At 39.2% G+C, this 25,159-nt stretch overlaps 1 protein-coding gene across 1 annotated transcript in view; it reads right to left on the bottom strand.

Moving 5' to 3' along the window:
• The window catches only part of MPPED2 (metallophosphoesterase domain containing 2), a 103,306-nt gene that overhangs the window by 23,767 nt on the left and 54,380 nt on the right, over positions 1–25,159 (bottom strand). The window contains exon 3 of the mRNA XM_010563732.1: positions 23,945–24,170. Coding sequence (XP_010562034.1) covers positions 23,945–24,170 — 226 coding nt within the window. The remainder of the gene's footprint in view (positions 1–23,944; positions 24,171–25,159) is intronic.

Genomic DNA, 25,159 nt, shown 5'->3' on the forward strand with positions numbered 1-25,159 from the left:
CTGTAGCTGTATTTCTTACAATGCATCAGGAACAACTATGTCCTGTTATTATTAAATACAGTGAATGCAAGTCTATTAATACTAGAGTCCTTGTCAGCTAAATTTAGCCATTCAAAAGTCAAATGTTCGGTACAAGCCAGTTTGCCGGGCTCCTTTATAGGCAATGGAGACAAGCCCTTGCAAAGGGTGCAACTTGTCCACAGGCTGATGTTTAAAGCAGCTGGGATGGATTGCAGATGCTGCTTTCTATCCCCTTGAACTAAAAATGGAGCTGAGGAACTCTTGCTTAGCTTCAACTCTCAGCTTTGAAATACAAAAAAACCCCATCAAACCTCCAAATCCAAAAAACAACAACAAAAAAATTACTATACCTTAAGGAACACCATGCATTATATAAAATAAAGCTTCTGCAAAAACGTGGTGAGAAAGGTGTTTGTTCACATGAGCATGCATGTATATATGCAGCATATAAAATCTGACACCTAAAAGAATATATATACCAACTTCTGGCAATATTGAAAACCCTTCAGCATGTTTCTTCTTTGAAAGTGTGCAATGCTTATAAGAAGGCAACTGTGATACTGCTTTTAAGCTATTTTAGTAAGGGCCCTTGACAAGCTTCACATAAAATATTCAGCATTGATGCTTTCAAGTCCACACAATTTAACTTAAAAAGCTCTACATCTTCAGCCCACATTATAAATAGGGTTATTATAAAGGTGGTGTGTGGATTTCATGCTTTCCCTTATCCTTCCCATCTGCCTTTCTAAAGCGTGATAGCATTGGACTGCATCACAAACACAAGCAAAAATTGAAAACAATTTCTTTTTAGAATTAAAATTATTAGAGAAAGTTTTAATAGTTTTAAGAAATTTGGAATAATTTCACATACTATTTCAAACAGTTATGTTTACATCTCCAGCAAGTAACAGTACAGCCGAAAAGCAGTTGGAATTAGAAGGGTCCTCTACTTCTTCAGTCCTCTAGTATGAAACTGTATTTGCCATGCCTTTCATTGGAAAGGCTTTTGTCTTCTGAACTAACTTTTGAAATTAAATCCTGGCTTTAACAGAACTGAGGAACCAGTGCTACTGATTTCAGAAGGAGCTGACTTTGATCCCTAATCTTTTATTTTTATCTGTATAATGAACCGATACCTGCTCAATGTAAGGAAGTTCTGAAAATAAGACACTGAAATATTAGAACACATCTACACTGTGGAAAACACGGCACTCACATAACTTTTCAGACTATAGCTGCAATGAAGGACTCTTTGCGGGCATAAAGCAAAAGCCACTTTCATATACTAGGCCTGGAGACTCTAGTATATTTTTCTAAGCTATTTAGATGCCAAAGCCAGCATCAAGATGGAGATACGGTTGAGTCTGTATGCTGTATGTCATAATGTAAATCTGTAGTCCTTAATCAGGCAGAATTCCAAGTACAGTATCTAAATTTTTCTCATCTGTTGTCCAAGAACTTCAGGATCAAGCACATAATTTAAAGTCTACTGAGATCAGTGGAAAAAGTCCTATTGGCTTCAATAAACTTTGGATCAGACTCAGAGGACCACAGTCAGAAAGTTATCTAGGGCCTAAAAATGCATCCAGTGAGTTTTCCAAAGCACCGATGCAGCCTTTCTGCAGATGCTGAAGACACTTTTATGACTGGGTGCTTTCCACATGGATTTTGAAAACAAACAGATTCTCTCCTGAACTATGCCAACTTTGCTAGCTCAGCATCAAAACTTCTAGTTCTCTTAGTTTTCCTCTCAACTTTTCCACATTCCTACCCTGAACTATACCCACCAGACATTCTGTTTATTCTTTGTTTCTTTGGAAATCTGGTGCCTTTTTTGCCCCTCCCCCCACCCCCTTCCCCTCTCTGGTACACTTGGGAATTCTATCCTTGACAATAGAACTCCATGATAAAATAGAGACTAATAACACTTTTAACTTCTACTCATGTTACGCAAAGATATTTTAACTTCTGTTGAACTCAAGCTATAGGAAATGGTGATTTCAAAGTGGACTTGATACATTATATGGTCATTGAGATATTTCCTATAAATATTTTAGATAGTAATTCCATTCTTCCCAAAGAGAAAATGACTTAATTATCAGGGCCTTTTGCTCACACTATTCATGGAAACAGATATACTTTTTTAGCATATTTAAAGATATTAAATTATGAAAACCAGTTCACATAGGGTAACTATCAGATAATTATTTGATAGTTCATTATGATGACTACAGTAGATTTATTTATAAGTGCCATGTTTTATAACGTGGTACCAAAATCAGATATGACTTCATAACCAAAAAAGCCTCCTTTAGCATGAGCAGACTGAAAATCACCGCAATCCGTTAGTCCAGTCCTGTTAAAATCCAGACACACTCTGCTCTATCAATATTGCACAGTCACTGCAATCAATTTCCTTGTCCAAAGGCACCCAGGTTAGTGTGCTGTCTTACAAGAGCTATGTATGCACATAGGTAAATATGAGTTGCCATTTTCTGTTTTATAATCTACCATTTAACCTTTAAACATATGTTTACCGATGCCTCTGCAAGGACAATGTCTTATTTTAGCTGGAGAATATCAGGCATACAATGCAAGGTTTATACAGTAACTTCTGCTTGACTGCAAAATATATCAAAACAGAGCAAGTCCCTGTCATCTTGGGGGGGAAAATGGTCCTCTGGCTTGTCAGCCCAGATTTGACAGTCATTTACAGGGACTGAAACTTCATCTCCCACTGAAATGAGGAGAAATTTTCCCACTGATTGAAACTGTATCAATTCCGGGTGACTATTGGCAAGACATTTACCGCAGAATTATTGCAAAACATATTTCATTAATGATAACGATACTAAAATGTTGGAAATCCATGAAGGTCGAATCAGAAGGACGGGACCAAATGCTCATTGAAGTCAATGGAAAGATGAATGGAGCTCTGGATCATACCTTGCTTACAAAGCACCATCTTCTTTAGAGCTAGCAAAATTTTACACAAAGGATTAGAGGCATGTTACTGATTACCTACATAAAATCCCCATGGAATAATATGTAGAAGAGTAGATATGAATGGTGAAAACACAGTGAGGAAGCGGGAAGGGAAGTAAGATCATGCATCCACAAACACGCACAATTACTGACATGCATTCAGGGGAGCCATTTCTAACAAATGAAATTTTTCACACCAAAATTTGCAGGATGGGCTCCTCTGGTTACTTTCAGCAGCCTCATCGCATATTTGAGAAATCAAGCATAGAAACCACAGTCTGTAAACTTCTTTGCTTCAAGTTTTAACAGCAAGTTTTCAATCCTGAACCGTTTTAACAAGTGCAGCGTATCTGACTGGCAGCCACCGAGCAGCAGCATGAGATGAATCTTCCGTTCAGAGCCTGGGGAGCTCCCTGTGCTGCTTGGCTACCTTGAGGGCAGCTGTTTTAAAAAATCACCATGCTAATGAAAAAACCTATTTTCTGGAACAGAGTATCAGAAATGGGTGGTTTCTATACATTTGCCAAGTTTGCCCTTTCTTGTCAGCTTTTACTGGAGTAAAATGAATTTGCCTGAAATATAACCATCAGAGTGGGGTGAGAGGAAAAGTGCAATATAATTAGAATCAAAAGTATTACATGAAAGCTGTGATATGAAAGTCACAACCCCCTCCGCCCCCACTATTTATTCCAACTAAAATAACATCTTTTGCTCACACCAATATTTACCTCCTTGTCATTTATAAGAGGAAAAAAGTCAGACCAAGTTTTAAATTAACTCACGTACCATGCCTCCAGAAAGGATTAATACTTCTTGAAAGGATAGTTAAGAACAGCAACAAAAGGAAAACCCAGTTTATTGTAACTGTGCAGAATTTCTTCTTGAACTGAAGCTTATTCCTCAAACAGTAAGATTTAATTGCTCATGTTGTAAGGTCAGCTGCTACAAAATTATGATTATCTCAGATTTTTAACGCACAATTCAGCATGACGCTTCTGTATGGAAGGCCACTGCCTGACAGGTAGGCTGAAAACCACAAGGAACTTCCATTACAGAAACAAAAAGGCAAACAAGAAAATCTGTGCGAGATCCCTGGGGAAGACTTACCTGCAGTGCTTGCTTGCTAGCAGCCCTGATGGATTGAATCCATCAGCACAAGCACCCCCCATCCCCATGAGCTTCTCCAGACTTTGGGAAGAGCACAACAGCTTTCCAGAAGTTGCAGCTGTACACAGCCTCACCGAGTTCATCTCAATTTTTGTTAGGTGTGTTCCAGAAAGGATCACACAACTCCAGAAGCAGAGAAATACTGAAGTTCAACTTACTATGTATGCATTTTTAGCTTGCAATGAGCGGGATGGCTTCCTATTATTTGTTGCTAGCTTTCACTATTCGTGATGGAAGAATGCTGACGCCTTCACTCTTTTAACACTTGCAGAAAGCATCCAGTCTCCAAAAATATTTTTGACTTTACTGATTGGTTGCTTTCTTGTGCAATTTCTTTTAAATAAGTTTCCATGGGAAAGGATAATTTGGAGTACACAATTAGAATAATTAACAACTAAAATTAAACTAAAAACATGGTGGAATGCCATTCAAAATCTTCAGTACATTGTGAGCATAACCTTCTCATATTGTGTAACTAAACATAAAACCAAGTGTCATAAGCAGCTGCAACCCCTAGCACAATAGCGGGGAAAAAGACTCTACTAAATAGAAAAGTAGCTTGACATGTGGCTTCTCTGGTCTCTTCAGCAAGTTTATCACAAACTTGCAGCAGAATTATTAAGATTCAAACAACAAATGGTGGTGGGGAGACAAACTTACATTTCTGATTTAATTAACATGGGTTTCTATTTTGAGTTTTTACATAACAAATTCTAGTTTATATTAAGTCATTATTACTGTTTTGGACAGCTAATTGTTTTTAACTTTTACCCTCAATCTGTAACTACCCACACGAAGTCTACACTTACATAATACATTAAAATCATTAATATCCTAAACAAATAAGCAAAGTTTAATTGCTCCTGAAGTTAAAAGTCAAGCCACTGAACTGGCAGAAGTCCCCAAATAAGCTCTTAGAATCATGGTTTGCTGAAAAAGATTTTTACAGGATTACCTTCTGCTTTTGGAGAAGATAATGTATTTTTTATTTTAGCCCATACAAGTAGTCCATATTAATTTTTGATTAAAATGAAGAAGGAAAAAAAAAAAAACCAACCCAACCAACCAACAAAAAAACCCAACCCAAACCAAATCAAAACCCACCCAAACGAAAACAAAAAAACCTGGGAATCAGAAAAGCAAAGGTACCACCTGCAATTTATGAATAAAAAAAACCAACTTAAGTATAAAAGACTAGGTCCATTGTCTCTGCAATCTTGAAAGACTAGCTTGACCAGGAACAATAGATCAGTTTAAAAACTGAGACAAAGATAATACTTTGTCTTATAAGATAAAATTTGCTGTAATGAACTTACTTTATCTATTTAGAAGTTCTCAGGTAGTTTTATTCTGGTAAGTGAACAAATTTCAAACCACTCTCTGTGTTCATTCATACATTAATTCTAATAATCTGCATTCAAAGACAGATTGACTTGATGGCAAAAAAAGTTTTAAAAACATAATTCATCACTTTACAACCTGAAAAATTTTAAATGTATGTACAAAAAATATAAAGTGTTAAAATGTAAAATAAAAATGTAATGGCTCTAATGTATAGCAAGCTATGTTGTTATTTAAATAAGTCAGTAGCATACCATCCAAAGTTAACAAGAATAAAATGTTGCCAATCAGCGACAATCAACTTTCTTCAAATATATAATCACTCACAGATTTTTAAGAAGTACAACAGCAAAATCAGGAGTAAAGCTAATTATAAAAATCACTTAAGACTTAAACCAGCCCACCCACCCTGAAAAAAATTAAACACTTTCTTTTACAACGGGTAACTCGGCAAACAGTAACATTTATTTTCCATCTGCTCCTGAGGTTTTTCCATAAGTAATACTCTCTACCTAATCTTTCCACAGCTCCTTTACAGTGCCATCCAATGCTCTACTTCCCACAGCATGCCCTCTCTCTGCACCTTGCCCCTGTTTATCTACCTTATCAGCTCAGGAAGAAATTTCGGCAAAACTCTTCCTCTGGTCACCGATATCTCTGGGAACCAAACCCATTAAGATATTTCTGACCCCTACTCATGCTATTTTAACAGCCTGTTGTACAGGAAGGAACTGATAAAAATAGGATTACAGTGCCCTTACAGATGAACTAGCAGGAGGCTTGATTGTGATTGATGCCTGAATAAATATACAATAACAGGCCCTACATTTCAACACTGCTTTTGATAGAAGGTAAGAAGAAGTATCGGTTTTCACTGCCTGGACCGCAGGACTCTTTTCTCAAATACCTGGGAAGTGCCTTTGATTGAAGATTCAATCTTCTACTTTTAGTCTGATTTAAATAAAGAGCAGGTTAAAGGTGGTTATTAGCAGGTAGGAATGAGTATTAGTGTTATTTTGTGAGGTACAAAGGTGCGTTTCTTCCCACAGGTGCTTATGTGTGGCCCACCCCCAAGTTCAAATGAAGGTCTAAATTCCTCTGAAGTCTAAATATCTTCCCCACAGATAATCAGTGCCAGGGTGGGTCTATTGGAAAAATAAGCAACATCCTAACAGCTCCCTGGAAAACAAATGGGCTGGACTTGGAGTTTGGGGTGGGGAGAGGAAGGCTGGGATTGCCCAGGTCTTTGACAACTCATTGCCGCCTTGGGAGAAGTTCTCAACAGGCATTCGGGTACAGACTTAGCCTGGGGAACGGTTCCTATAGTAAAGGCACATTAGCCAGCCCATTGCTGGGTTTGGATAGCAACAAGAGAGCACGGTTATTTCCCGCAAAAAAATTTGAGATGGTTTTCCCTGACTCCATTGTACTGCAGTACAGACTGAAGCCTGTCTGCATTCTTTTAATCTTTCTTAACAAACTAATTATTAATGAGTGATGCATTTACCATCACAAACAGAAATTTCAAGAAGTAAACTCAGTGCATGGGTTTTATTAACCTTCCTCTTTTTGGAGAAGAGGGCTTCAAGTGTCCTGAAATCACATGTTATCAGCTCCCACTTCAAGTAACACAGCTATCTATTCCACTTCAACAGTATCTCAAATACGCCCCTTCTTATCCCGTAAAAAATAGACACCTACTTAGCTTTCCAGTGCAATGATCCAGCCAAGTACTTAGGCAAGTACACGAACTTCAAGCAGGCAAACAGTCCCACTGGCTCCTTTGAAATCATTCATGAAAGTAAGTCTGGATCTGCTCAGTACCTCGCTGGATCACCTTCCTAAAAATAAGTTAACACTAATACTGGGCACTTTCACAGTGCTTCAAGTGCTGAAACTACTGTCCAAATGGCAAGCAGTGAGGAAAGCATATAAATATTGGGAGCCTCATTTGCAGATGAAGAAATTAAGGCAAAGAAACCAGTTATTTCCTGCTCCTTGTATGGTGAGACGGAGTCAGAGCTGGGACTCCCCTTCCCTGTTCCCTCACCCATATGCTCCATCCTTCTGGCATCCACATGGCTCTCTAACTGGAAGCACAGTCAGCATACGCAGCAGCTGCCTAGCAGTCTGCAGGTCTGCAAACAAAGTTTAAAAATTCAGTTCCACCGATTACTACAGTCTGCAGCAATTAATATAAATCAAATACTGTAACTAAAAATAGTCATATCATTGAACTGTGATACATACCAGCACAGTATCATTCCAGAAGCAGAAGGACCAGATCTCCTTGGAAGATATGCGTTCTTCTACTAGCGTAGTAACTGTGCTAACTATTAATTTTAAAGGCATTTCTGACATGCATATGTAACCAGCTCTCACAAACTACGGACACCTTTCTAGAGCATTCTCTCTCCTCCACACCAAGAACTCATGACCCAAGAATTTACCTCCTGAAGAAACCAATGCATTTATTCTATCTCCCTCTGGCCCACTTATCTTTCTGAAATATGTCTGAATTAAAATTATTCCAGAGCAGTCACCAAAGTGAAACTGCCTTTCATGTACATGCGTAAGTGCAAATCACACGGCTTTCTGATGAGAGGCTGCAGTAACTTCTTAATGGATTTCTCCTCAAGGGTTCAACACACTAAGAACATACGCCAGCTAAGTCAACACTGCTTGAAAATATATCATGGTCACTTTCCATTACCTGCTTTATACAGAAAGCACTTTGATTCAAATGGGACATCCTTATGTTCACGGAAGTACAAAGATACACACCAAACCTGTCACTCCATCTCTCCCTATTCATTATTAGCAGATCTTACTGAAGTACTCATTCTGTTCTGAAGTCACTGTTCAACAAGACAGTAAATCCCATTTTAGTGTACCTAGCACAAGATCAAAACTCAATCAAACCCCCAGACCAAAGCACTGCAGCAACAAGATGCAAAACATTTACCTAATATAAACTTGGCCAGTTCAAAATTTTGGAGCACAACTGCAGGAGTAACTGTGTCCCTCCTGCAGTCACCACACACTCCCTACTTTATGCTCTGGGGAATGAATCAGAAACGTGGCTGACTTGGAGGAAATCTGTATTAATGGGTAATATGGCAGAGCTCAGATCCAGTATTACTGACAGTGGAACTGAGAATAAGCTGTCTCCCAGCCTCCCTTCCCTTCCCCACTTTCGGTGGGATTTAAATGCTTGCAGGGTGACATCAAAATCACTGTGTTTAAGTCACTTAATACAGCATCTCACTGCTTAGTATCACCGGAGAAGTTGCCCTCTTCAGCAAGAAGCAAGAAATCCCAGCTCAGTGTGGTCATTGATGTACAAGCACCACGCACGCCATGAGCGATTTCTTCGTTCAGACTGCAGTACTCCCCAGCCCTAATCAACCAAAAGGCAATAACAAGTGCTCTGGTTTTATGTTACTATAGCTCTGGATTAGCACAGCCATAAATCAGGGCTGTGACCCATATTTTAATACATTTTCTTCTCCTGGTTATGATGATTCAGTTGTGATTTGGACAGCATGCCATTCCAACCAAGCTGTGACAAATAAAGTCTCCATACTACACTTTATAATGCAAAAATTGATTTTTTGCATGGAGCTTGTAAAATCAAGCCAAACATACGTAAAAGGAACTGAAATTTCCCAAGATTGTTTTTATTCAACTGCTGATGACACAACATTATTCAAGTTCATATAGATGCACACAAGGTAAAGGGAAAAAGTCATGAAGCGAAGATTTTTCCTATTGCAATTTAAACTATCTTTGAATTTGAATGAAATATAAATTCAGTGGGCTACTAACCAAATGATGCATACCCGCAAGCTGCACAGCAAGCAAGCACTTAAACCCATGTTGAACTTAAGCAAACACATAAATCTTAAAAATTTCACAAGGATGAAAGTGTGCACTTAAAATTAAGGCAAGAGTTTACTGTTGCTTTTGCAAACAGGTGAATGAAATTTCAAATAGACATATATATTTATATGAATAAAATTACAAAATAAAGCTCTGCCCATGATGACTGCTGACAAAAAAGCAAGACAATTCAAAGCTTGAAATATTAACAGAAGAATTCTATCTGGGGTACTTTTGTTTTTAAAATCAGATCCTTGAGAAGCAGTGAGAAACATCGTGCTGATCTGTACACTGTGAATTAAGGAGTGATACTGAGAATTATCTCCTAGTAAGTCTAAATTCAGCACGGAATAAAATTACGGTGTAATTGGGGTGAGGGGTGGGTGGGGGTGGAGGAGGTGTAATTACTCTAATAAAGGAGAATTATAGCTACTCAGCTGCGAAGGTTTCAAACTGTTCCAAAACCACAGCTCTATTTCATCACATTTAATTTTTGTAAATATATTAAATTCAGTCAAGTCAGTAGATTAAAATAATATAGTAGATTGTATCATTCCAGACTTTGGCGAAATGTGATACAATCCCTTTTCAAAAACCTAAAATTGGCTTGCCTGTGAGGACTATCACACGGATGAATAGTGGCTAAAGGGCTATAAACAAATAGATTGCAGCAGCACAAGGGAGGTGCTAGTGGATTGCCACAGGGATTGGTATTAGGATCAGTTTTATTTAACATCTTTATTAATGATCTGGAAGAACGGGTAAACAGTACATTAATTAAATTCACAGATTTCATTATAGTGAGAGGTGTTATAAACATGACAGTGGGGAAAGAAATTATGCACAAGGAGGCTAGAAACACTGAGACAAGTAAGAAAACAGGATTCCTTCTGAAAAAAATGCAGGCTAATACATCTGAGAAGAATTTTAAAAAGTAACTAATCAGTGACAGGAAGAAACCTGAAAGCCGTTAAGCTAAAACAAAAGACCTAGGGGCAGCAGCTGACATCAAATTATGTATGAGCTTACAACATGAATGGGGAAAAAGAATAAAATGATCTGGGCTACACACATGGATGTAACACAACACATCAAGACGACAGTGTGACACAAGTCTGGACTTTCTGCAGAAGCAATGAATCATACGGTCACCATACCACATCAGTATTTCAACTAGACAAGTATCTCCATTCAACATACAGTACGTTAGTGATATCCATGCGGAATATTGGGGTTTGGTTCTGAGCCTCTTATGAAAATTTAAAAAACACCCCCCCGTCAAAACACCCCCCCTCCCCCAAAACAAAACCAAAACCAGCCAACCCACCAACCAAAAACCAATACCCAGGAATAAAAAACAAAACAAAACAAAACAAAAAACCCAAAACAAAAATCTCACCAGAGACAAGAGTGAGCAAGAGAGAAAAATCTGAAAGGATTACAAAGACTGAGTATATAATGTAACTGACACAGTTTCTGAAAGGTACAAGAATATAAACATCACAAAAGGTACGAGAAACCTTTAGGCTCATCTCATCAAACCTGGTATAATTCGTTTTTTTTTTTAAATGAAACGAACATAGGAAGAACATAAGGATAGTATTAGTTCCCATTAGTAACATGTACTACGCTAAGGAACAATCTCGAAAGGAATTACCTAAAACTCCTTCTCTCCATTCATTAAAACTGGGGAAAACCATGAAAAAATACAGTGTAGGAGACAATCCTGCAATGGTAGAATGACTTAATAGGTCTTTTCCATCTCTAACTTCAATGATTCCGTAAGAGACAATAAGCAGAGAGACAACCCTCTGCAAAATTAAATCACTGGGAATCAACCAGAGAATGAAAATTAAATCACAGTGAAGTATTTTCTTCTTTGTAAGCATTAGCATTAATCACATGCAAAAGTAAAATATTAGTTAATTTGATTCTCTGTGCCTTCCAGACTCTGGTCGAAATGAATCAATGCAGGAAGAGTGATTTCTCTAATAATTGGGGAAATGATAAGGAGGGAGGAAAAAAAAGAAGAAAGAAGAAAAAAACCCCAGTAGTAGTAGCTGGTGAAAATGAAATTACCAAAAGGGGACTAGAGAAAACCACATTAGGGGGCCTATTTCTTCTGAATTCCTAATGAGAACAACATATGTAAAATTTCACAGTGGTGGCTTTGAAACCGCATTATCCAAAGACGGCTAGAATTGGAAAGAAAATCACCTTGGGCGGTACAAACTCTTACTAATTTAAGTGACCGTTATTACTAGTCTGCAAACCTCTGAAAAATGGCTTTTCTCTATGGCACCCTCAAACGGTTGGCCCCCTGTAACACCTCAGGCTTGCCGCAGGGAGAAGGTGGCGGTAACCCAGAATCCCAGCTCCTCCTCAACCAACACAATAAAGAGCGGGCGCGATAGATTTGCAAGGCACAATACATCGGGGAACGCCTTCTCCTTAACTGCTGTGAAGTAGGTTACCTGGGTGCGCGTGGTGTCAGGATCGTGTCAGCAGTAAGGCGCAACCCAAGGCATCGCATCTGCACTGCGTCAGCCCAGGGAAGGAAGAAGGTGTCACGCCGGCATTTAACTCTGCTCTTTAGGCCACGAAAGGTCAAACTGGACAAACCACAGCCTAATGAGGCGGTTTGTAGCTGGGGGTGAGGCAGCACAAAGCCTTTCGAATTAGCAGCTAAACGACGGCACGAAGCGGTAAGGGACCAGTTCTCAGCACAGCCAGCGAATTCAGGTGCGGACTTCACTGGAAGTCAATACCGGGCCCGTTTTGCAAAGGCTGGTAGTTTAAGCTTGTGCACTAGAGAAATTGAGGCATGTGCCATGGGAATACAGAAAAAACAGGCAGGAACGCAGCGAGAGGCAAGCACAGCAGCTGAGACAAACCCCGCTGCCTCAGGGCCAGGTTTTTTTCCAGACAGCAGCCTAAGTTCTTTAGTTCAGTGACAGACTTTATTGAGCTGGCAAAGAAATACGTAATCAACATAACAAAAACTTTAAAAAAAACCCAAAAACCTAAGGAACAGTACAGAAAAAAATAACTAGGGGTCTGGTTTGTTTCTTCTGAGACATTTTAAAAATAGATACTTTCCTCCTACAGGGAGGAAATACTGTATTTAATTAGAAGCATAAATCATTACGCTTTTATAGTTAGTAATATCTTCTATAATGAAACTAGATTAGTTTCTCACTACATATGCTGTTTATTGTTCAAATTTTACGATAAGTTCTAATAATGGAAGTGTTACAGAACAGTTCAGTTTGGGGGGGTTTTCCTTATATTCCGCCAACTCTTAGATTATTTTTTGTTATATATACATCAGCAGAAATCTGTCTGGCTTTCTACCTACTGCACAAAAATACACACTATCTTAAATGACCCTCTGAATGTTACGGGGATAGATACATCTTTAAAACTCTATAAGAGAGTTTAAAACTTAGGCCCCTATCTGTGGTCAAAGCTTGAATTTCAAACCTCCCATTTAAAAATGGGGCAGGTTCTTTTCATTCAAAACACACCTAACAAGCGGTTCTGCTGTGACAGGATCCGTCCTGCAGCTGCCGCTTAGCTCTCTATCAACATGTAGCCACAAATGTCGCCAACTTAAGCAATTTTCTATAGGACTGCAATTATTTTCCTCTTTCTATTTTCCCCATCCTACAGCAACACAATCAAGACGTAAACACAAAGAAAGTGCAGCAGACACATCACTGATTTCATTGCCATTTAAGACAACCCTAGAAGCTCTGTGCCACGGACTGATGAGGAAAGCACATTAAACACTTGCAACAGAACATCCAACTAGACCTGTTTTGCAGCCTGATTAATAGAAACAACCTCTAAGGACTAATCACAAGTCGAGCCCTGTTTTGTAGATTAATAGAACAAAGGCACGAGAGAATAGGGAAGGTTACAGGACTGGAATATAAATAAGAAAAGGTGTACACTCTAGGTAGTTTGACTGCTAGTAATTATCAGCTAAAGGCACATCCTTATGGTGAGGTCTCGCTGTTCTGTGCTAAAGCAGCTCACTTCCAGATGGACAATCAGCCTCTGCATCTCTGAATATTTTAATCTGTGTTTTAACTCCAAAATTTATGAAACCACAACAAAATCCTTCTGTGAAACAAAGCATACCTTCATCTCACACTTTAAGTATCACTTACATTTCTGTTGATATTAGACAATTATAAAATTTGCAGGAACTATACTTTTCAGTTATACATACATGGATCAGCAAATACAATACTGGCGTACAATGAATGGCTGCTACTCAAAACACTGCTGCCACTGCAATATGGTAGCAGATGCTAAGACCCAGCAGAGATCCTACACATCCCATCTGACCCTGCGAGGAGGTGTGCTGCTCCTGCTGTGCCATCCTGGCCAGCGGATTTTGCTGGCCCTGAGCAGGATTCCACCACATGAGGAAAAGGTACTCAGCCAGAGAAAAGTCTTACAAATAAATCCCTATGAAACGAAATGCAAGATAATGTACATTTTTCATTACCTGGAGTTTTGCTAATGTTCAACAATTAGAAGTTATGCACGAACTATGTGCAGTGTTTACACAAATACCATATGGAAAATAATGGAACTTTTTCATGCCTTTGAGGAAAACTGCTTCTCTGCTTTTGAAAGTGTTCAATTTTATTTGCTAGAACAAAATGTAGTTAAGATAATGGCAACACAAAATGCTGCGTCTGTTCCTGCTTCAGAGTTCAAGAACAACTGCAGGTACTACTCGTAGTCAGTGCTTCATTAAACACGTGCAACTGCCCAAAATCCTGGATGAACTAGCAAAGTCCTTCTAACTTCAGGAAGGATGGATTTCATCCTTTACGTGATGGAGTATCTTTATCTACAGAGAGATTGAACAATATTTTCAGAGTGATTTATAGTTGCCTTATTTTCAAATTTTCTAGGCTTTCCCAAAAGCTCTACCTCTTCCAATGCTATACACACAAAAACATAAGCAATGTCATTCTTGAACCTTATAAAATCTAGGAGTTTATAGAAAAGGATCTTCAGGCTAGGCAATGGAAGACATTCTTCCTTAAAATGGCACTTTCTAGGTTTCTCAACAAATACAAAGCCTGGGTTATACTCAAACAGAAGAGGGAGACAAACTTACTAAGAACTGAAAAAACAAATCCAGGTGCCCAAAACCCTGGAGATTACAGTGTATTGGGGCATCCCATATTAAAAACGGGAACACTAGGACTAGAGCTTTCAGACTAGCACTCTGCTTGCCTTTCTCCTCCATTTTCCTGCGATGCAGGACATGGAAGTGTCCCAAGCAGCCCAGATGGAACACCAAGGGAGGTGTTAAAGAGAACACCTTTCTTGCAGTTTCTTTTTATTACATTCCCAGTTTTGGAAACAAGATGCATTAAAATCTGTGCCAGGAAAAGGAGACTGAAAGATTCATCCTTCCTTCTTACATAAAGCTTTCTTATATAAAGTTTGAGGCGATACACAAGCCGTAAGTTTATTCCCAGGGTACAAACCAACCTGTAAACCTTACTCAAGAGAGCAATACAATTAGCAGCTGCAAATACCTGCTTTTGTCAGTGAGATACACTGATTCACATACGTACAGAAATAAACTGGCTTTCTGAAGAACCAGACCACACAACTTTCTTGTCAGTCCTACCCATCCAGCAAATGCTGCTGAAGTATCAAAACAGAAGGCGAGCGCTCTCCAGAAGCAGAGGATAGACAGGTTGGCAGGTCTGCAGATACAATACTCAAGGACTCACAACATTACTTGCAAAATAAATTCGATGACACACTTGTCAGATGATTTCAAATCATCACGAGCTCATTTTCTAGGAAGCATTATATCCTTCGACAAAGTAGCCACAGGCACAGGGTTTCCAAGCATGACATGCATGTCAGTATGTAAGGCAAACAGCTAAGCACATATATTAAAGGATACTGTGTTTAGTGTTTACCTAAAACGCTAACGAGGAGGAACACAGAATGGAGTTACCAGGTGGTGACTCCCATTACTTTCTCCCAGGTACACGGTGCATGCAGGCCGTACAACGATGTCCTTGTCTGTGCGAAAGTAACTGAGGACGCAGCAAGGCATCACAGCTTGTGAGGCCTTCTGTACTTACTCAAGGGTGTATGCAACTCAGCCACCTCTATGAAGGCACAAATGATAAGCTGTTGACATCCTCCTGCTTGTAAACCACTGCTTAAGCCTTCTCTCTGTGTGCACATATACAAACATAGCTCTCAGCCATATTAAGATTTTGATATTTAACTAGCAGTCAGAAATGTCAGCAACTCTCATACTTTAGATGCACACAAACCGTAATATAGACTAGCACCTAAACATTTTAGAGGTGGTAATAAATACCTAGCGGTCTCATTGATTTTCAACTGAATCCATGAGTGTTGACCACTTCTGAAATAAGGTGCCAGATCTATTCTACTGAACGGATTCTCATGAAAACCTGATGAATGTAGCTGTCACTCTTGACCTTTATGTCTATGCTCAGATTCATGCTCAGTGTTCTCTTATTTGAAGTGCTTGTGCAATTTCTGCTTTATTTCATAGCCTCTGTGAATTACTTTAAGCATTTTATACACATGTCAGGGTAAAGTTAGCATTCTGATCAATAAGTATTAGATAAATACGACCCAAATCATCTTGAAGACAGTCATAAGAAATCTTATCCTTCACTGTGAGCTAACAAAATCTAGTCACTTGCTACTTGACTTCTATATTAAAACCAAATACAGTTTTTCAAACATAATTTCTCTTCCATTTCTACTGCATTTTATCCCCATCACATCATGTGAGCTTTATCATCAGCTCTACCTGAAGCAGTGTACATTCTTCCAAATTTTTTCCTGTTTGTCCCGAACAGATGAACTATGAAGCAAACCACCTGTAGACTACACCCATTTCACACACCTGACAGTACACAGGACAAGACTTAACTTCTCCCCTGTCACCCCCCTACCCCTATCTCCTTCATTTCACCACATCTTCTGAAGATACTTGAAAGTACCCCTATTTTTTCAATTACAGCTTAACTCAGCAAAGCTGTTAATATGTATATCTGTATATAACTGATAATGTACATTTAATCAAAGCTTATTACGAATCTCACTGAGTCAGTGAAACTACCCATGGCCCAAACTTGGCACGTTTAGGTAGATTGTTGAAGTGGGGGGGTTTCACTACAATTTTCCAGTGTAGGTTGACGCTCACACTGTAAAGGTATCGGCCCATGTAGTCTCTTCTCACGTAGGGTCACAACTCCTGACTGAGAAATGATTTGTGCATCCAGTGCTTTTAAACCGGCAGCACGGCTCGTAACTCCCCGCCAAATGCACTGGTGTGTTGTTTCGATCTAAATACCCTGCTGGAAACGCACACACGTTCACGCACATTGGGCTGGATGGGCCTTGCCCTTCCAGCCATACAGCCCTCATGTAGTCCGCCTACCCCTACAGCAAAGTCTTGGTCTCCCACGTAGTTCCTGGCTCCAGTCCTGGTTTCTCTGGCTCACCAGTTTCTCCAGTGGGTCCTGAACCTCCTCCTGCTCTGTGCTCCAGCAGCCAGGCCCTGGCTTGCACTCACCCACACATCCTCCAACTGCCTCTTTGCCTGTCACTCAGAGCATCCAGCTGCTCCCTAATTCTTCTTGCTTAGGGTACAGGGGCAACAAAGGAAAGAAACTAATAGGGCTTGAAGAGCACCATCCAATGCAAAATCTCTTCTGATGTCAGCTTGTCAAAGCTCAAGCCCCTCTCTTCTCCACTCCCCTGCTGTGAAGGTGGTGTCCTCGAGTGAAGTAATTTTTCAGTTAACCTTAACAGCATGGCGTTTTCAGTCTTATCTTTCTTCCCTTCTGCACTAGACCACCACAAAGAGGTACGGCGCACATAGAGGTAGAAGAAAATGGAAAAGTAGGAGTCCTGAGGTGCAGAAGCTGCACAGAAGAATTTATTCAAGCAAGCATCAACACACCGCACCGAGTCCAGTCCTGTAAGGAACAGCGCATCTCCTCATTTGGGTTAACTCTCACCTTCCCTCCTCTTTCCCCAGCTCCTGTTCTTTAAGGGGGTTCACACCTCCTCCCAAGATGAAGTCTCTAGCAGCCGACTTGAAAATTTCAGGAGTTTTGTAGTATTCTAGTTAATCCCTACTCTTCCTAACTCCTCACTGGGTGCAAATGCTTTCAGCCTGCTCAAGGCACACAACCACCACACTGACCGCTGTCTTATTCCAGTGTTCAGCAAAGGAAAGCAAAGTTCCTGTTCCTGGACAGCTGGCAAGTGAAAAAACACAAAACCAAAGCAAAACTACAAACAGTAGCACAACTTGTGTGTTCTGTATACACAACTTGTATATCAAAATGACCTCCGTGTTGAACAAACCACACTTCAACCTACAGACGGGAGACCACCATAAACAATTAGTCCCTCAACAGCACAGCTCATGCTCATTCTGGCTCTTTGCTTTTTTGCACAGCACCTACTGAACTCCAGGAAAATGGAGCAGTAATTAGAGATGCAGAGCAGATTCCCACAATCATCTGTTTGGTACTGCTCTGAAGGAATTCAAATCCCTGTTTCCACACTAGGAAAGATTCAAAAGAGTTAGGAGAGCCACCATGTTATGCCTGTTTTAACTGGCTAGAATTCTACCCACAAATAGGCACAATTTGTGTGCTACACTAGTAATGAACACTCTAAAGTTCTTATTCCTGCTGAAGTCAAGCCTGAAGGAAAGGTTAAGACTTCATTATCTGCCCCAGTGCCAGGATGCAGAACTTTCCAAAGTAGCAGCTAGGACAGGGTAGCATCACAGTATTAAAAATTACTTATAATATATTTAGAATTACAAAAAGAAAGACAGTCAGTCAGACACCGCCAGAGAGTCAGACAGACAGTCAGAAAGCAAGCTAGCTAGCTTTTAAAAGTCAACAGGACAATTTTTTGCTTAGAAGTGAATCTGGTATCAAGAAGACTGAAGAAAAATCAGCGACATTCCCAACAAGGCAAAAAATGTAAACAAACCGCTGCAATTCTAGACCGAGGGGAATACATTCTTCGATCCTAAACCGAGAAACTTGAAGGACAAATGCCAAGAAAAATGAAACAGAAGCCTGCACCTTTAAACACAACCACGCTACAGTGCTGGTGTGTTTGTTTAACACGCAGACAGAAGACTTCAGTCTTTGCCAATATTTTTCTCAGTTGCTGACTTCTACCGCATAAACGCTGGAATTCCTGAAAAACTGGTACAATACCAACAGTCTTGTCCAGTCTCCCCCTGGTTTCCTCACTGCTAAATAGCAATGAAGAACTTTATTGCTGAGTAGCCCAATTTCTATTTCTCCCTTCTTTAGGCGCAAGCTAATTGCCAAGTAAGACTATGAAAATAAAAGAAATGAGATCCATTCCAACCCATCAGTATATCTGAATCCTATCATGTGAGTTGCCAATTGGTTTTCCAGTCCTCACGCTCAATATCTGCTGTTAATTTGCTTGCTATTTCAAGAACTTGAAGACTGTCAGCAAAATCCATGATGCATTACAAAACTTATAATTGAAAAGGAAAAAAACCAACATCTGACGCTTTTCTGACAGGATAAACACGAAGTCTGAAAACACTGATCAGGAGAAGGGAGATGTACTAACTTAAGAGCTACTTGTATTAAAATATGATTGCAAATGAAGCAATGAAAGAAAGAGAATGATAGAAATAAGTTCAAACTTATGCAAAACCATTCAATGAAACCCCCCAAATTTACACTGGGCTAAAAAGAAAAAATTGCACAAAATATTGTTTTTAAAGGAGATGACTGAACCTGTCCATATTTTCTTAAGGCTACATTATCTATGCCAATTAAAATTTTGCTTCTGAAAAAGAGTTAAGGCACTTCCTCTAGAGTTACTAAAAAAAGCAAATGAAAGCCTTGGCTTCGAAGAGGTGAGCGATAGTGAGCCGTTTGTTCTTGACCTCTGGATCACCCTACAGATCAAATTCTTGGACATAGGAAAAACCCACTAGTATTCATTAAAAGCAACTGGGAGGCCAGCTTTGTGCTTCTGTTCTTGAGACCTGAACAAGCTACAACTTGACAAATGTGCAGGATACTGCTGAACAATGCTGCTGTTCCTGTCAGAAGGGAAGAGCTTTATTCCCAGCCTCATTCAGGATGAATTGATTTTCATCACAATGATGCAGATCGCAGATTTCAGTCATTATTATAATCAATTTTAATCTTTTACATTTGTGCTTTTCAGTTACTTCCATAAAGTTGATTCTGTTAACCATTAAAATGTATTGATTTATATCAAATTAGCTTTTATATTAAACATATTCTTCCCTCAAAAAGATTCATCTATCTATAGTTATCTAAACAAATATACATACTGAAAGTCTTGGGTCTTCAGTTTTACTTTTCATTCTGCTAGATATGGGTGGAACTCACCCATAGGTTTTAACAGTTAAAAATAATGTAAATGATTGTTTTATTCAATTATTTTATACTTATGGCTTGTGACATTTTTTGTGCAATTTTTATGGAAAGCAAAATTTAAAATTCATAAATAAGCTTATTTCCTCATTATTCATGAAATTAACTACCATAAATTTCTGTGCACACAGAAGTTTATCAATATACTTTTTCATTTCAGCTATTTTTTCTTTCAAACAAATCAAAAAAGCTACCTATATAGCTGAAAAGCAGAACAAAATAAAGCAAGAGAAAAATATTCTCCCTGAACAATTGTTTCTGTCAAAACGTGGTTTAAACAAATTCTGGCTCCAGTTAACTGCAGTTCTCTGGTGGTTTGAATGCTTTTAAAGCTTCATTAGAAAACAGACATCGCTAGAATATTTGTATTCAAACATCTATAGCATACTATAGTAAATTCAGTTCTTAGCACGGATGAACAATTTCAAATATAATGTAAAAAAACCACCTTATTTTAAGATAACAACATTTGAATTTAAATAAAACTTATACATATTAACTTATACATATTCAGCACCCGAAGCTGCAGTAAAAACAGACTGTCTCTCCTTACCCTTTTACAGATAGATCAGTATGAGTTATGCTTACGTAATCTTCACAAAGGAGTTTTAAGATTTAAAAATTCATATATCCATTACTGTTTGTATTTTTTGTCCTGTTCAATAAGTAGCCTCAATCTCAAATTTCCAAAGGAGAAAATGTTTCCATTGGAATCTTTAAGAGCTTTGACTGCATAAAGTATAAACTATCAATTATTTTCCCACCAAACAACCTAGGTTCATAGGGCAAAGTCAGAAGGAAAAGAAAGGAGGGAAGTGGTTTTGTGGATTATCTATAGACCAAATAGAGAATCTTCAGCCGTTTTGCTCCTTCAAGGTACATCAAAGAATCTCCTATTTAAGGTGTGAAAATGTCAGTTACATTCTCCACCTCTGAAAATGAGCAGAGCTCCGAGCGCGATTCATGTCCCACCCTTGGTCTTTTCCCTTTTAGGGGCTGATACTCTGTTTTCAACTCCCCTCCAGCTAATGCCATTTAATACTCTCAGAACCATCAGGCTAAATTCAAATTTTCTGCTCCTTAGAGGCTGTTGATATGCACCACCACACATTCCAATTGCAAATACACATGAATGCTCCCGTGTATTCTAAGTTATTTTCTACATACAAATTCTACTAAATTGTAAGTTAGGAGGCACTACTTGAATTCTCTTGGGTCTTTAGAAAGCTTTCAGATGTACCACGAGTAATAACATGTAATGAATATGGACTGATATTTCTTTTCTGTAGTTACACTGAGTTGGCAATTTACATTTTCTAAATAGATAGATGACTTATAGCCAGTTTTCCCAGTCTTCTGGCAATTACTTCTTAGAAACCCCTGACAGGCTGAAACCTCCAGAATCACAGCTGTTATTCTTGGTTTGATCCCTCTTTTTAAATTAAAACCAGTAGCTTTATCAGCAAATGAGAATTTTTTCCCCTCTGGAAATACTTACAAAAATGCACATAAATTGAACATGCCAACTTATCTCATTTTAGGGTTGGAGCATCTTCTGGGTTAATGACCAGTGTTCCACTTCTGTGACAGAACTAATTGGGGTAAGGAGGCCATAAATACATACAAAACCCCCACAAATTTTCTTCCTTTGGGGTAATCTGAAGATTTATAGTAGTAGAGTGAGATGTGATTGGAGGGGAAGGAGAAAAAAATTAAGTAGTGCTAACAGGCTTGTCTGATCATTCTGTCTCAGTTTCCAGGCACAGAACAGATTTGGAACAGATTTTTCCAGTATCTGATGTGACTTTGTGACTTTTCCTTCCTCTCAAAGACCAACTGAAATGCAGGAAACTAGCTGAATTTTCACATTTTCCAAGAACTGTTGGGGGGGGGTGCAGCGCAGAGGAAGAACAGTATCTCTATCCTCCGAACACAGACTAGCTGATCTAAAAAGCTGTATTCAAAATGATAGCCTCAAGTCCACATCAACAGTTGCTCAAAACACACTTTGACAACAGTTTTTCACAGCTGAACACAAATGAAACATCCTTCAAGAGAGAGGAGAAGTCTGCACTTGGTTGGAGCTCAGTGTGCCTTTCTAGCAATCTAGCTTTATTTCCCACTGATCACTAATTGGAAAAATACAGTTATCAGTGGATTATAGGGAGGAATAATTAAGATTTGTCTTCCATGACTAGGTCAGAATATGTATGCCATTCACTTGTTATGGTTAAAACTTGTTACTTGATGTGGCATCCCTTAATATTTCAGAACAAACATTCTAAATCCATGTGTATACCTGCAAAATGAAAGAACTTCTAAACGCAGCTGGAGGCCATTATGGACTCGGGAAGCAGAAGAGGGGAAAAAAAAGATCACTACAACTTGCCAGTACATATAAACGTAAATGTAAAGGCATATCACATGGTTCTCCATTTCAGAATATCAAGCTCTCTCTTCCCAAGACTTGGATTCTACGTTCTCCACATCTCTCCAGCACCTCTGTAGCAAGCTGAGTTCAGGTAGATTTGCCCCAAATAAATCTGAAAGATGCCTACGCTTTGTTATCATTGGATGCCTGCAGAATACAAGCCCTCTGAGTCTGAGACACAGCTACGAGAGAAGCTGAACACAATCTTAATCTCAGCATCTAACCTTCCAGCTCGCGCAGCTGCTCACCTCGCAGCAAGTCTCAAATCCACCTCACAATACCCAAGGCCTTTACGTGCCCTGTGTTCTTCTGTGTGTTATATGCTGCTATACTAAAAAAATTACTTTGAAATGTTTTTAAGAAATGATTCCTAACCTGAATTAAGATAATCTTTCCCAATTAGCTGATACTGCAGGATTTAGAGTTTTGGGGTTTTTAGCTAAGCAATGTCAGGAGGATGCTATCTAAAGGCTATGACTTAAATTAAAAAATTTAGTAGCTTAAGAATATGAGATAAAGAGCTAGATCACAGTTTTCGAGCCAGCACTAATGTACACATATGACAAAAAAAAAAAAAAAAAAGCATTGTCAGAAGCATCAACATGTGTGTTGTTGTATGAATCACCAAGGTCTGCAGGCCAAGTGAACAGTCAATAGAGATAAGACGAAGGGGAAAATTTCTAATGTCTGTACAGGTTTGCCCCATTCTTTGGTTAAACCCCTGCCATTCCCCCTTCCTCTCCTACTTTCACCTTTAAAGCAAGCCTAACATCAAAAATGTAAATTATAAGCTTATAATAAACCCTTCCTATAGGTGTGCATAAATTAGCATCTAAGTACTTCAGCTGACAACTGAGAGTGCCGAGTAGCACAATGATTATCACCATCACTGAAGTTCAAGTTTCTGGTAGAGCCTCAAAGGACTGTGGCTGTTGTTACCAAGAGAATTTAAAACAAGCGGTACCCAAGACTCCACAGAGGTATCAGGCATCACAATTAAACAACATGTAGAAAAAACAAGGAAGAGTCTCCCTAGTACAAAACCGGACAGCAATTTTTCCTGCATATGCTTGGTACAGGGGTGGAACGAGATCAAAACTGGTTTGGAATTTTGTTATCGCAACTCTACAAGCAAAAGAAAACAATGCCTAGAACTGATCAGAAGTAACGCTTAAAGCACCTGCTGCCTTGAACCTTGTGCTGTGGGGGTGTTAAATGCTACCATAGTAATCTATTAGCACAGCAGACAAATACCTAAATGGCATAGAATATAATGGAGCTTCCCTAATACATACTAGATGCCACTGCAGTTAATCCACAAGCACAGAGTGGATATTGAGTCCACAATTTTTAAAGTGCATTCAGCGGGCAGAATAGAAATAATTACAATTCCTTCTGTCTTATTTCACACACGTGGCTAAATATAGCCTATTTATCCACAAAAAAGATGTGGCAATTTTTTCAGGGTGGTTTACAGCTAAATTTGATACTGTTCTGCAGGGCAATGCAACAAAGCAGCTTCATGCATTTTCAACAGGAATGATTCCTGCTGTGGATCAAGTAATAAACAGCAAAGAAAGTTTAAATTGAGACTTACCACGGGGCACCGTATATTCGGAATCCTTTAACTGTTACCTCTGAATCTTGTAAGTAAATACTATTTGTCAGGAGTGACTGAACATTGTCAAAGTCCTCTGGTTTCAATTTGGACACAGAGGGAAAGCGGTAGTAATCTTGTTTAACAAGGTCTGCCATGAATTCCTTATCAAATGTCAGTTCATGATTCCCAGCAATCACTATTTTATATTCATATGGTAGGTTTCCTGAAATAACAAAAAAGAGGACTTAATTAGCACATTTTCCTCCCACACCAGCATTGCTGGCACAATAAGTAGACAGCTAGCAGTGACAGAATGAAATACCCAAGATCTGTGTGCATCTCCATGTTGAGCAAAAGTTATTAATGCTGCTCCTCTTCCATTGAATGGAACTGCGTTAAAATGTAAAGTAACACAAAGCAGTGTCATAATAAAAAGCGTGTACTGCAGAGTTAAACAAAACAAGCTGGTAGGCACCGAACCAGCTCCAAAGGTGGCATAAAGCACCACTGCTCCCTTGCTTTCAACTGACGACACGCTGGTTTAGATTAGCCTAAGATGTGATACTCAGTCCTACCACTTAATGCATGGGACTGGGTCAGAGTCAGCAGTCCGAGCCCCAGTCCACACGAGTGACATGCAGCGAGATACCCCGCGTGTCTGAGTGGGTGGGTGGACCAGCGACTGCAGTCTCTGCGTGCCTCACAGCTATGGTGTGAGGGTTCCAGGCATGGGGTACTGAATTAGGCTGCTGGTGCTGCTGTTTTTTAAATTATGCAGTTATTTGGATTAATTTGTATGGAATCCAAAGTGTTCGAGAAGTGGCAGTTATTCCAGACCTAGCCTGTTCTTCAAAGCTCCAATTCACTTGCAATGAACTTTCACTTTATTATTATAATTCAGACTATGGTAGTATCTCCTTTCAGTAAGAGGCACACGTGTAGAAGAAACCATGAAACTCAAGCAAGTAAGACATCAGGTAGGAAAAAGGAAGTGTGGTTAATTCATTTACCATGAGGGTCACAGATGAAGAGTACAGGCTTGATCGCCTCAAGTCAGGGCAACTATCTTCATTGTTTGGAACGAGGCATGGATCAAGCCCACAGAGCCAGTTTTGGAGCTCACAGACAGATTTTCAAGCACTTGGTACCAACAACCAGTGCGAGATCTTCCAAATAAACATACTGGGTGCTAAGCTCCCTTAAAAATATGGT

The sequence above is a fragment of the Haliaeetus leucocephalus genome, unplaced genomic scaffold, assembly GCF_000737465.1.
Source record: "Haliaeetus leucocephalus isolate CR32 unplaced genomic scaffold, Haliaeetus_leucocephalus-4.0 Scaffold173, whole genome shotgun sequence".
NCBI classification, from domain to species: Eukaryota; Metazoa; Chordata; class Aves; order Accipitriformes; family Accipitridae; genus Haliaeetus; species Haliaeetus leucocephalus.